The sequence below is a fragment of the Balaenoptera ricei genome, chromosome 11 (genome assembly GCF_028023285.1).
Source record: "Balaenoptera ricei isolate mBalRic1 chromosome 11, mBalRic1.hap2, whole genome shotgun sequence".
Classification (NCBI taxonomy): Eukaryota; Metazoa; Chordata; class Mammalia; order Artiodactyla; family Balaenopteridae; genus Balaenoptera; species Balaenoptera ricei.
Genome location: NC_082649.1, coordinates 544,063 through 556,049, shown reverse-complemented (window position 1 = coordinate 556,049; position 11,987 = coordinate 544,063). Strand labels below are relative to the sequence as shown.

Genomic DNA, 11,987 nt, shown 5'->3' with positions numbered 1-11,987 from the left:
TGCCCCGAGCCCTTGCCAGGAGCGTCCAGGCACTGGAGACGCAGCACACAGGTCAAGCCTCCTTCAGCCAACGAGCCCACACACCTCAGCTCCTGTAGTCCCGCCAAACCTCTCCTTTAAGTAAAAAGTTAAATTTCCTTCTTCCCCCACTGGAGTTCGACGAGAGAACGTTGGGAAACAGACTTAAACTGCTCTTCACACCGGCTGGTGTCCTTCACGTTGAAGCCGAGAGCGGAGTTGGGAGACGGCCCTGTGCACCCCCCAGACTTCCCTCTGCTCAAGCGGGGGACCCGCTTTCTCTCCCGGGGAAAGGAGTTCACGTCTCCTGCCGTCACTACCCTCCTTCTGGAGGAAGGCAGTGGCCTTAAAATAAAGCAGCGTCACTGCCGGGGGCAGCCTCCGAACGTGCCTCGTGGCGCCCGTGGCAGAAGCAAGTGGGATCCACACCCCAGCTAAGGGCGGGCGCAGCGTGTGGAGCTGCCCTTCACCAGATGCATGCACGTGTGGTGGAGGCGAGACCCCAGGACGAAACAGCCAGGAGACAGTCCCCAGGGGCAGGTGTGCCCAGCAGGGCCCTCAGGAGTGGCAACCACGATTACCGCAGGGTCACCGGGTGGGGCAGCAGGGCCCTGAGATGGCCTGGGGGCAGCAGGGCTAAGGGCAAAGAAGGAGCCGCAGCAGAGGAATTAGGTAAAAACCCTTCCCTTGTCAAAGAGCACGCGTAGTTCCCAACATATGATGACACAATTGCATATGTATTGTTTAAATGAAAACAGGCGAGTTCACAAATTACTTCTGGACACTGAAAAATGAACTCTGGTTGCTTTTCTTCTGGGCAGCACCTAAACTCTGGCTTTGCAGTATTTCAGGTACATTACAGTCTTCTGAGAGAGGCGCAGTACTTCAGAATCCCTGGGGTGGCTGCGGAGAAAGAATGTCACTGGCGACCGATATTAGGACAACATTTCAGGTTACAGGAATAGGTCTAGGCGTTCACATTGTACCCGTATTTAAGTCTTCAAGCTGACTCCTAAATACTTCTTCTGTTAACATATTTACATTTCTTTTTGGTTTAAGGAAAACATGACTTTAGAGCAAACCGTCTTGGCTGTAGGTGAGGAGCTCCGCGGCTGCGCTTTCCTTTCTTGCTGTACATCTGGGGCCTGCACGAGTGTGGAGCCTGGCCAGCTGGCTTGGCCTGACGTCGGATTTACCCACCACAAAGCGCTCCCAAAGCCCGCGTCAGAAGCTTCGAGTGGCCCAATGATATGATCCTTTTCCCTTTGGCTTCAAAAGCAATCGTGACCAAACGCTTTCAACCGTGAGGCAGAGTTGATTGGAATAATGAAAAACACTTTTTCAAAAACCGTTTAATGAGGTAGCTGAGATCAAATCCCAAATCCACAGCAGACATGAAGGTGCTTAATAAGTGCTCAGGCATTAAATGTATTTCTAAGCGCAAACCGTGACAGTGCCTAACAACTGCTCTTTCTTCCTAAATCCCGAAGGTGCATGCAAGCCTTGCGAGGGGTTCCCCAGAGTGAGAACAGCAGGAGGCTGGGAGGAGGGGAAGCCGGACGGGGGAGCCGAGGGCGGGCGTCTGGGCTGCGCCCCACACCACCCAAGGGCCGGCGGTTCAGGCGGGCACACACCGAGCAGGGCTCGGAAGGGCAGGGCTGAGCAGGGCCGGCGGCCGCAGGAGGGCCCGCTCGGCCACCTCCGGGCCCCGGGGCCCAGTGCCGCCCTCAGAAGGCGGAGGGGGCCCCTGCTGCCCCCTTGGCCACCCTGAGGCCTCCCCGCTGCCCGCTCGCAGGCCCGGCGGCTCCTCCACGGCCACCTCCAAGTGCCTTCCAGCGGATCTCGCACGGGGAAAGGCAGTGAGGCCGATGCCGGCAGCGTGGCTTTCACGGCAGCTCCCGCAGCGCACACGTTCAGAACTCACGCTCACTCACTCACACACGCGCGCGCGCGTGCACGCTCCCCAGCTTGCCCACGGGTGTGAGGCAGCAGCGTCTGGGCGGCGCAGAAGCTGGGGGTGGGGCTGCTGGGGTCTCGGGGGGGGGGGGGCCTGGATCCACCGGGACACCCCTTCCCGTCCGCGGGCAGGGGCGCCGAGGGCTCGGCTAGGTCTCCGTGGTGCAGCTGCCGTAGGCCGGAGGAGGCGAGGCCGGGAGGCCACCCCAGCGCCCGGCGCCAGGCGGGGGCTCCGCGCGCCCCTGCTCTTTGTATTTACCCAGAATGCCTCTGGCTTCTTCTGCATCCCGCAAAGGGCTCTCTCCGTACTCCTCCTTCAGCCACTGGCGGAACTGGAGAAGTGAAACAAACCAGGACGTCACACAGCTCACCCCCTACACTCCCACCTGCTACCTGATGGTGCAGGTTTGCCCCTATGAACAGGGGGCCAAGGGGCATCGGGCAGTCAGCTCTGAGGGTTAGGGTTAGCAAGAGAAATGACTGCTTCTTCCAGGTTCTGGCCTGAGAACGTGAAAGCAAGCCTGACCAAGGAAATGGCACTTGACCCCAAGACAGAGAAACAGAAGCTACCATGGGGCCTGAGGACGGTGGGAAAAGGGAACGACCGCAGCGGCTGGTGGACGAGGGGCCAGTGATACTGCAGAGGGGCTCAAGGGGTGTCCTTGGACCAGCCGACCTCGGGGGGCCTTTCCAGCCTCCACAAGTCTGGGCGGGCGTGGAAGGACGGAGGTGCGTTCCCAGCCCCCGAGCACGCTTACCTGACGGACCTGGCGCTCCTCAAACTCCTGGAGCTGCCTCTGGAAGCCCAGGTTGGGGTTTGCGCAGGACCTGCCCGCACGCACGGTGCGCAGGGCGTCTTCCCAGCCGAAGTCGGTGACCGTCATGATGTACGCCACCACCAGAGTCACGCTCCTGGAGACGCCGGCCAGGCTGCGGGGCCAAGAACCACACAGGCAGGGGAGGGTCGGGGACCCTGAGGACCCACCGAGGAAGCCTTCCTGCCTCGGAGCGCGCGTGGACAGCAAGCCAGTACGTTACTAGGCGATCACGCAGGACACGCCAGCTCTCTCTGCTTTATGCCACTAGAAGCTCAGGCGTTCTTCGCCTGTGCAGCCTCATTTTTTATTGGTTTTCTACTGGCTGCGGCTCCGGACACTTCCATCTTCTGATTCTCTATTGCGCCCGAGCCCCTCTTCAGATAGTCCCATCTCCCTGGACAGACGAAGTAACTAAAGGACATCCAGGGACTGCAGGGGTCCAGGATCTGAGCAGCAAACCCAGTTATGATCTGCAGCCATTTAGACAGCCTCACGTTTTTAAAGTCTGGTTTTCTTAGAGATACAAGGGCCAAGTCTATAACTTAAAAAACTCATTAAATACAGAAGCCCTTACCAAATATTTTGTGATCCTCTTCACATACATAAGCAGAGTGCCAGCGTGGGCACGCTCTGCAGGCCATAACGGTCAATTTTCTCTCACAGGCTGAGTAAGGGGACCGATTTTAAATGCACATGCAAATTAAGGTGGTCACAGAGAGGTGGTGCTGCGTCAGACTCAGCAACGGTTTAGATGGGGAAGTTTAGCGAGTTTCTCATTTTTAGAAAAGCCTGTCTTCAGATTGACACAACTGTATGAGACACAAATTCCTAGAATATCAGGCCTGCACATATTCAAATATAAATAATAGTAAAAAACCACTCTCAAGTAGTGGTTCTTCCCTCGGGCTGTGTATCAGAAAAACTGAGAGAGCGTTAAAGAAAAATACATCCCCTTGGGCTGCAGCCGGGCAGGTGCTAACCCACCAGGCACAGGGCTCCAGAGCCCCTTGAAACGGCTCTGACTGCACCGCGAAGTGTTCTGAGGCAACTGCGAGCAAATGTCACAAAACCTGCACTTTGTGTTTATTGCATGTCCCGCTCTTTTTAAAAGTAAAATGAAAATGGGCAGTGATGAAACGAGGGCCCACATTCCCTGAGCGCCTGCGATGTGTCAGGTGCAGGGCACTGTGCCTGAGTTCTGTGTCTTTCTCTGCACGATGTGTGCCCAGGTGTATGCGTATGTACCACACAGACTGCAGCTGAATGCGGGTGGATAGCTGCATAGGAATTGCTCAATTCTAAGAGTCTATTCAGTTCTCTTTAAAGCAAAGTATAAGCCCAAAACACATAAAAGCTCCAATCTATAAACTGAGAAACAATGGTCATTTTGGTGTGACAGTAACGCAATGCTGAACGCCCACACGTGCAATCAAAACTCTCCAGCAAGAAGCAGTGTTCTGCATGGACACTGGGCGGAGCTCATATTCTGACGGGATCTCGGAGGAAGGCTGGAAAAGGAGTTTCTGTGTCGTGACCTCAACAGTCCCTGCAGAACCCTAACTGAGAAAATGAAAATCCTAAGTGAAAAGGAAAGAAAGGATGTACGGTTCTCTTTGCACAAAAGCAAACAATGGCTAACAAACAGGCAGGGTCGGGTGGGGTGTGTACTGGGCGTTTGGGGGAGGTGAGCAGAACAGGCCCGGGGTCACCCGGCAGGGGCACACGTACCAGTGAACAAGGCAGCCCTCACCTCGCAGGCGGCACTCGTGGATGAATTGAATACTTTCTTTGAAATGTCTTGTCCTGGGGTGAGGAAAAAGGAGAGAAGTGACATCACAGGCTGTTTCACTGAACGCCACTGACTTGCTGGGGGGTGGGTCCTGCCCAGCCCCATGGTCAGTCTGGGTCCCTCAACACTCAGCAGTACACTGACCTGCTCGCCAGCCGCTCAGGTGAGGGAGGTGCCCACCCAGTGTGGGCTCCCTGAGCCCCAAGGCCAGTTCGTTTCTGACAGTCTGTGGATAGGTCCTGTCTGCCCGTCCTCCAGGCCGGGGAAGGGGAGCTGCAGCTCCAGTCCTGCTCGGCCTCACTGGATATGGGACTTTGGGAATGTCACCTAGCTTCCCTTAACCTCACTTAGAAAGTGGGAGCTATGTCTCACAGGCTGGGACGAAGAAACATATACCAACGTGCTTTGCAAACTCTGAGGTCCTGCATGAAGATGACACCATGATCTTTTCTCCTGACCCTCAGCTTGTCTACGGCCCCCTTCTCCCGCCCCTGGTGCATGCCCAGCTGTGCGCACCAGCATGTTCTAGATGCGTAGGTGGGTTAAGTACAAGTACTCTGAGGGGAACCACCGAGTATGTGCTTTTCGACGTCTCCTGCCTTTGAATGGCTTATAAAGCAGCAAAACACCTAAAGTTGCCCATGGACTAAAGTCACAACACCTACTGAGTAGTGAGTACTTAGCAGGGACTCTGCTAAGATGCAAGAGATTCAGAGCTGAATAAAATGTCGTTCCCAGCCACGCAAACTAGGACCGCTGTCTCCTGTCAGGGGGAATGACAGGAGTAAGGACGGGGAATTCAGGCGAGAGAAGCCGACTCAGCAGCTCCTGACTGCAGGAGAGACTCAGAAACCCAAGTGCCGGTGCCCGGCTGGATTAGGGCAGCTGGCACAGAGGAAACTGTAGTGGCAGGCCTGATGCCACCACGTGTGGAGGGGCCAGGGTCCCACCCACAGACTCTAGACTCTCGCCTGAAACCTGACTATAGAGCAGGGCAAGGGGTGCTTCTGCTGACTTTCCCAGGGGCAAACGCTCCCAGTGTAAACGTACAAAGTGAGCAGGGCGCCGCAACGCTACTCCGCCAAACCCACTTGCTGTAAAACAGGCGAGGAAAGATTCCTGCTGTGATCCTGAAATCCGAGGAGACCTCGGAGCAGGGCCGTGAGGCAGAAGCCAGGAAGGCCGGGCAGCAGAGCAGGGAGGGGCAGAGGGTGTGGCCCTGGGGGCCACAGGTCCGGTCTGGGGCGGGGAGCGCCGCCCATCCTGTCTCTCAGCAGGCGGAGCTGGCGGTGAACTCCTCTGATGCCTGGGAAGGGCTGGGGCTGCGGGGGTCTCCTCCGTCACCCTGAGGCTGTCGGGCAGCAGTTCCCAGTCCCTCGGAGGCCCGTCTTCCCTCCAGTTCCGGCCACAGAGAAGTAAAGGGGAGGCTGTGGGCTGGGGGCCGCTCCTGATAAAAGGAAGGGCATCTCTGCCCCAGGCTTCCTGCCAGGAGACTGGGAAGTGGCTTGTGCCCAGAGTTGCGTCAGCCGCTCCGCGACAACAGGTGGCAGGCCTCCGGGGTGGAAGGGGGTTCCAGGAGCTGCTGCCCAGGCTTCTTGGGTAGGGAGTGAAGTAAACCAATGTCTTTATAACTTAAAACACTGTCAATCAGATATTCTGCTATTTACAGCCAAGCACTGTCTACCTGATGTTAACAAGTGCAACGGTTTTAAAGACACTGAGCCACTCAGTGGCCGAGGAGCGGCTACAGGCTGCCCGCCCACCCTCTGCCTCGTGGTTTCCCCTGCAGACACGCCAGAGGGTGGGCAGCTTTGACTGTGGGTCCAGGGCTAGGCAGTTTGCCCAGGACCCAGGCCCATCTCAACTGCAGGCTAGCGGCTGAGGGCACACGCCTCCGCACCCTAGGCTGGCCACACTGCAGTATCCAAGGGTTCCCAAGAGGCCTCTCCATGCCTGCAGCCCATGCTCTCGCCTGTCCTCTGTGGGGCTCTTTCTGGTCCAGGACAGCTGTGTCTGAGATGAGACAGGTGGGAAGAAGACCCTTCCAGCAAAGGAAGAGCGAATCAGGAAACGAGAGACAACGGCCTGAGCGCGTGGGGAGCACGGACGGCCTCGGAACATACTGTGGAAGCTACACCAGGCAGGTGGCTTGTCCCGGGGACCTGTCGGCCCTGGGGAGGCCACCGACACCTTGCAGAGATGACAAGTGAGCCCCTTTACTGAAACCCCTGGGTGGGAACCTCTTCCGCCTGCCTTCCACACCTGCATGTCCGAAACCACACGCACGAGGAAACCCAGGTCCTAAATAAGGCGTGGTGCTGGGTTCAAGGGTCAGTTTTGCCACATCTCAGCATGAGAGACTGAGGTGGGGTGTGGTCAGCAGGGAAACATCCGAAGTGGCCAGAGCCCAGAGCGTGTGTGCGAGGGGCCCCCAGACAAGGAAGCTGTGAGGAGGGTCTCCCCCTAGCCTTTCCTCTTTCAGCTCTGTCTGCATCAGGCGTCAAGTCCAGGAAAAACCCACCGACGGCTCCGGCCCATCACTGTTTTGGGACAAGGGCTCCGGCCCAGGAGCTTAACGATGCCCACGGAGGGCCCGCTCAGAGTCCCACCTCGAAACTTGACTCACGGGCAAGACCGGGCACGAGGCCAAGCCGGACAGACACTCCTCGAAGTGCCTCTTCCAAGGAAAGCCAGGAGGCAGGTGCGCTCAGCGCTCCTGGGGTAGGTTATTTCCAGGGAAGCTCGTGACATAAGCCCTGGCCCGGTCATCACACCCCTCCTCCACAGTGGGAAATACCCGGGGCTCCGGGCCGCACGTTGCTCAACCCTGGATCAAAGCAGAAGCCCAGAGGGAAGCACATCCGCCACAGGCTGTTTCACTGAACGCCGGTTCCCTATTCCTGATCTCCGTGCTGTACCTTTACTTCCACACAAAGACACGCGGGCAAGCTCTGTCGGAGGACAGCCAAGCTGGGCACGTCCACAAGGACGCGCGCCTACACGCGCACGTGGCTGCCGACAATCGCCGAGAGCACGGGGGCCAGGCGAGAGATGCCCTTCCGTGGGGTTGGTGCACAGCCCGGCAGCTGTGCCACTGTCCCCTCCTTCCTCCTCCGCAGTCTGTGCTGGCCCTCCCCGCGGGCCAGTGCATCCCAGCCCGCCCTCTCCATCCAGAGGCCCAGAGCAGGACCAGCCGGGTCTTCCTGACCTTCGGGAAAGGACGCTGGACGAACCTAGCAGAGCCACACCACCTGACGCTCATTCTTTTGAGTTTGGACCATCTCTTCTTACTCCAAGACTGCAAGACTTGGAGGCTGTGGTCCCCACTGTTGGGGGGTCTGAGGCGGTCCTGTCCTGCTGGGAAGGACTCTGCTTGTGGGAGGTCTGGCCCAGCACCTTGGGGGGCAGCTGGGCTCACCCCAAAGCCAGCAGTGCCAGACCAGGCTGCGCTGACAGCACAAGCCACAAGATCCAGGCCGCTTCTCCTGCCCCTCATCAGAGTATGAACATGTGTGTGTACGTGTGTATGCACGTGTGCGCAGTATGTATACAGGAAAGCAAAGGAGAAAAAGACCAGGAAAGGCCAGCACCTTAGGGGTTTTTTCCCTCAGAAAAGAATGTTTAAAAAAAAAGCCTACGGGTGGCGTGTCTTCTCGGGGTGCGGGCTCTGGAGGGTGGGCTCAGGTCAGAGAGCTGCTTCCTCCCGGGCAGAGTCAGCCCAGCCCCCCAGGCCCTGCGCTGACCGGGCAGCTCTCACTGCACCCGAGGTGAGCGGGAGGGAAGCTTCCTCACCGGAGCACGTTGCACACAGCCTTCAGCACATTTACGTCCAGGCTTCCGCAACTTGTACATTTCCTGCACTGTCAACAGTTAAAGAAAAGTCGCGGGGAATGTGTGTACTGTACTTTTCATTTTGCCAAATAAGGTCATTTAAAAAACAAACAAAAACACACCCCCTCTCTACCATCTGCTACAACCTCATTTCACAAAGAGCAGTTCCACCCCAAAAAAACAAGGACGACATAGTCTAAGACTAAAAAATAGGTTTTTAAGTTGAATAAGTGAAGCCTTATGAAAAATGCAATACACATTTTCCACATATTTCTCATTCTGCGACCGCAAAGTCCTCAGGAGTCGTGTATGTGCAGGTGTGTATGTGCATCTTTGTCTGGAAGCAGGACAGAGCACATCAGGGCCCACTTAGCTCTGATCTTGCAAAACGGCTTTTTAATAATAAAAATAAAGAAAAATGTAAATGAGAGAAAAAGAGAGCTGGAAGTACAGAAGACATGAGCTAAACTAAAGAAAACACACACAAAAAGACAGGAGGTGGAATAAAGCAAGGAGGGTTTAAGGCAAGCGCTCTGCATTTCTGGTGCCTCTTCTCTCCACAAAAACCCCAGGAACCTGAGACCCTGCTCGACTCTCAAGCCACTGTTGTCACCAAGTTTCTGCTGCGAAGATGTGACGCTGCAGCGCCACAGAGAAGACAAAGAAGATAACCCTCCCCTGATGGTGTCTAAATACTAATAGCAATCTGATAAACATTAAACTAAGAATGAATAAAATAAGCTGCGATACCTCCAACCATTCACTCTCAAGACACGTTAACACTCCCTTCTCGAAGAGGCAAAATATGGAATCTGATTCTTTGGAGACACTTAGTGTCTTTACACACTTGCACTACCTCACCTAATGCTACAGAAATCGTGTGAGACAGGTATTCCACAGGGGAGACAAGTGAGGTTCAAATGACTTGCCCAGGGAAACACAGACAGAAAGCAAAAGCAAACATTTCCAGAAGCCTCAGTTCACTCAACCACTGCATGTCGGCCACTGGCAGAAGGGGTGTGCATTTGATGTAAACCCGACGACGCCTCCAATTCTGCAAATCACGCAGAACGCGTCAGCCTGGGGTCTGTGGGGTTGTGGCCACTGTGAGGACCTGAACTTCCACGTGTCCTGACTTTGTGAGGCGGGGTGGTAGTGGGGACCAAGCTAAAATTCTGATGTGTTACTGCTGTCTCCAGCCAGGGTTATGCATTTCGGGTTCCTGGAAGATCAGAGGGGAGTTTGTGAGGAGTACGGCCAAGACAGAAAACTGACCTTCCTGGAGCGTCTGCGGTGACCGAACGCAGTTAGTCTCCAAAGGTCACAACCCTCTTACTAAGCATAACTAGCAAGAAGAATTCCTGCTGGTATAGGGATTTGTGGGGAAAGAGTTAGGATATAAAACCTTAAGTTATATCCAAAGTTGGAAATAATTTTTAAAATCTGTAACTAAGTTTAAAAATATAAGCAATACAGTTTTCTAGAATTTATTTTTGTCATTAAATATAGGAACTCTTAGGCACCAGGAAGTAAAAGCTGCTAGACTGAAGGACCCCTGGTTCTAACTGGGTTTCCAGAGCAGTTAGAGGATTTGTCTCCTGACCATCTACATTGGCTGATGATACAGAAACTGAAGGCACATGCTCCTACTACTTGGTGAGTAATAAATACAAGCTACCCAAAGCGAGGTGGGTGATACAGAGAAGTCAAGAGCTCTGCCTGCCAGCGTTAACCGTCTCACTGTATCACGAATGCATGCTCGCTGTGCTTTCCAGTGAAATATCTGTAACAGGTAGAGAAACTCAAACTATTTCATAGGCTGTCTCTTAACATACGAAGTACCCTCGAATTCCAAGCTTAACTTCACGATATAACTTCACTAAAGCAAGAAACATTTATAGAATCGTGGACATTTATGCACCTAAATCCTTACCTGTATATAAGCTTTGCTATTACTAATGGATCAAAAATAAAAGTTTCCCTGAAGAATCACACACGTGCCTATGAGCACAACTGTCTTTCGCTGAGTTATGGTCTGGACCCCCTTTTCCAACTGAACCCCAGGTCGGGCTGCTGCAGGGCTTCAGTCACAACAGCAGCGACGGCCACTGCCCAGCTCGGCCTGTCGCCAGCCCCAAGCTCAGACGCCGCAGCACCCACCTGCTGGACCACACTCTTGGCCAGATTCAAGGAAAGGGAAAGAAGGCAAACCACACATCGTAACCAGACATCCGTACACACTTGGGACAGGAGAGAACTAGTTCAAATCTTATGAGCTAGTCCTCTGGCCCCAGGTTGACTGTGCTCGGGCTGGTTTTGCCAGAAGATCTGAACAGACCCAGGAGACATCGGAAGTCAGGGGACCGGCGGCTGCACCCTCTGTCCCCGTCCTTCCCTGGATCACACCTTCCCAGCATCCGTGAGGGCCTCCTGAGCACCAGAACTACCCTTCCTGTAACTCTCAGGCCCCACCAACGCACTCTGAGTAAAATCACACTCTTATTTTCAAAAGTGCTCGGAGGTCACAGAGAACACTTCCACACACACGGTCTCATCTCCACAAATCCTGGAGGCAGGCGTTTGCAGATGAGAGAACTGAAGTGCAGGGGCGTTAGAATGACTGGCCCGAGGCAGAGGGAGCTGCTTTTGAACCTGAGATCCCTAAGCGGTCTGGGTCTACCGCTCACTCGTCTGCACAGGGCAGGACCGCTGAGCGCCGTCTTCACCTGGTGAGTCAGGGTCCTTGCCCCAGACGTGGAGCACCGTGCCTGCCTCTACCGAAGCTGAAGAGTCCTGGGGCGGTTCGAGCAGAGTGGCCATCTGCCCTGACCACAAACACCCACGGGCTGTTGCAGTCGGATTCTTCCGAAGGGTCAGAATGCCAATCAGGTACCGACAAGTTCAACAGTGTTAGAATTTCGGTTTGAGATAAGAGCAGAGCAACCATTCTAAAAATAGCCACCAAAACATGGGCAGAAGATTGCCGTGGTCTCGAGAGAAAGGCAGTGGCTCACTTCCTTCCGTATACACCATGCCCTCCAACCACTTCTGTTTCTCGACACGACTAGTAACCAAGGAAGTTCTCTGATACTTCTTCTCCTTCCAGATCTAGGCTACTACTGTTTTCCTGGTGATCCTATAGAACCTTTCCTTCACCATCCTCGATCTTAAAGATTGACTTTTTCTGTGAAATATGGAGAGCTGTTGTGGAAACACAGGCTTTGGGTAGGAGGCTTTGGCCCTCCGTCCAGCCTCCCCTGCCCCTTCCTGGTCTGACTCTACACCTCCTGCCCCTGCCCTCACCTTTACTCTTTCCCCCATCAGTCCATCTGACTATAGCCTCCCGTTTTTCCAAACAGGTAGACCTCACAAAATTACTGCATAAGCTGTGATTTCTCTGCTCTCCAGCAGTGAAAAACCAAGGCTGGCTGACATTCAGTACTGGACAGCCTTCAGAGGGGTAAGATTGTACGGTCTGTACTGCTGCCATGTCGGGCCTGCAGGCGATAAAGCTTGAGAACCATCAAGGTTCTCAATCCTGACAAGCCCGTGGACTCCCCAGTTCTCAACCACCA

The 11,987-nt window shown here is 54.8% G+C and overlaps 1 protein-coding gene across 2 annotated transcripts in view; it reads right to left on the bottom strand.

Annotated features, from left to right (window-relative positions):
• Positions 1 to 734: 734 nt before the first annotated feature.
• Positions 735 to 11,987, bottom strand: part of DUSP22 (dual specificity phosphatase 22) — a 47,221-nt gene continuing 35,968 nt past the window's right edge. The window contains exons 5-8 of one of the 2 annotated variants that reach the window (XM_059937761.1): positions 4,521 to 4,595; positions 2,733 to 2,904; positions 2,234 to 2,306; positions 735 to 921 (exon numbers count right to left, since the gene is read on the bottom strand). In XM_059937761.1, coding sequence (XP_059793744.1) covers positions 875 to 921; positions 2,234 to 2,306; positions 2,733 to 2,904; positions 4,521 to 4,595 — 367 coding nt within the window. In that variant the 3' untranslated portion in view covers positions 735 to 874. Of the gene's footprint in view, positions 922 to 1,355; positions 2,307 to 2,732; positions 2,905 to 4,520; positions 4,596 to 11,987 lie in introns of those variants that run through there. The other variant, XM_059937760.1, reaches the window with a different exon arrangement.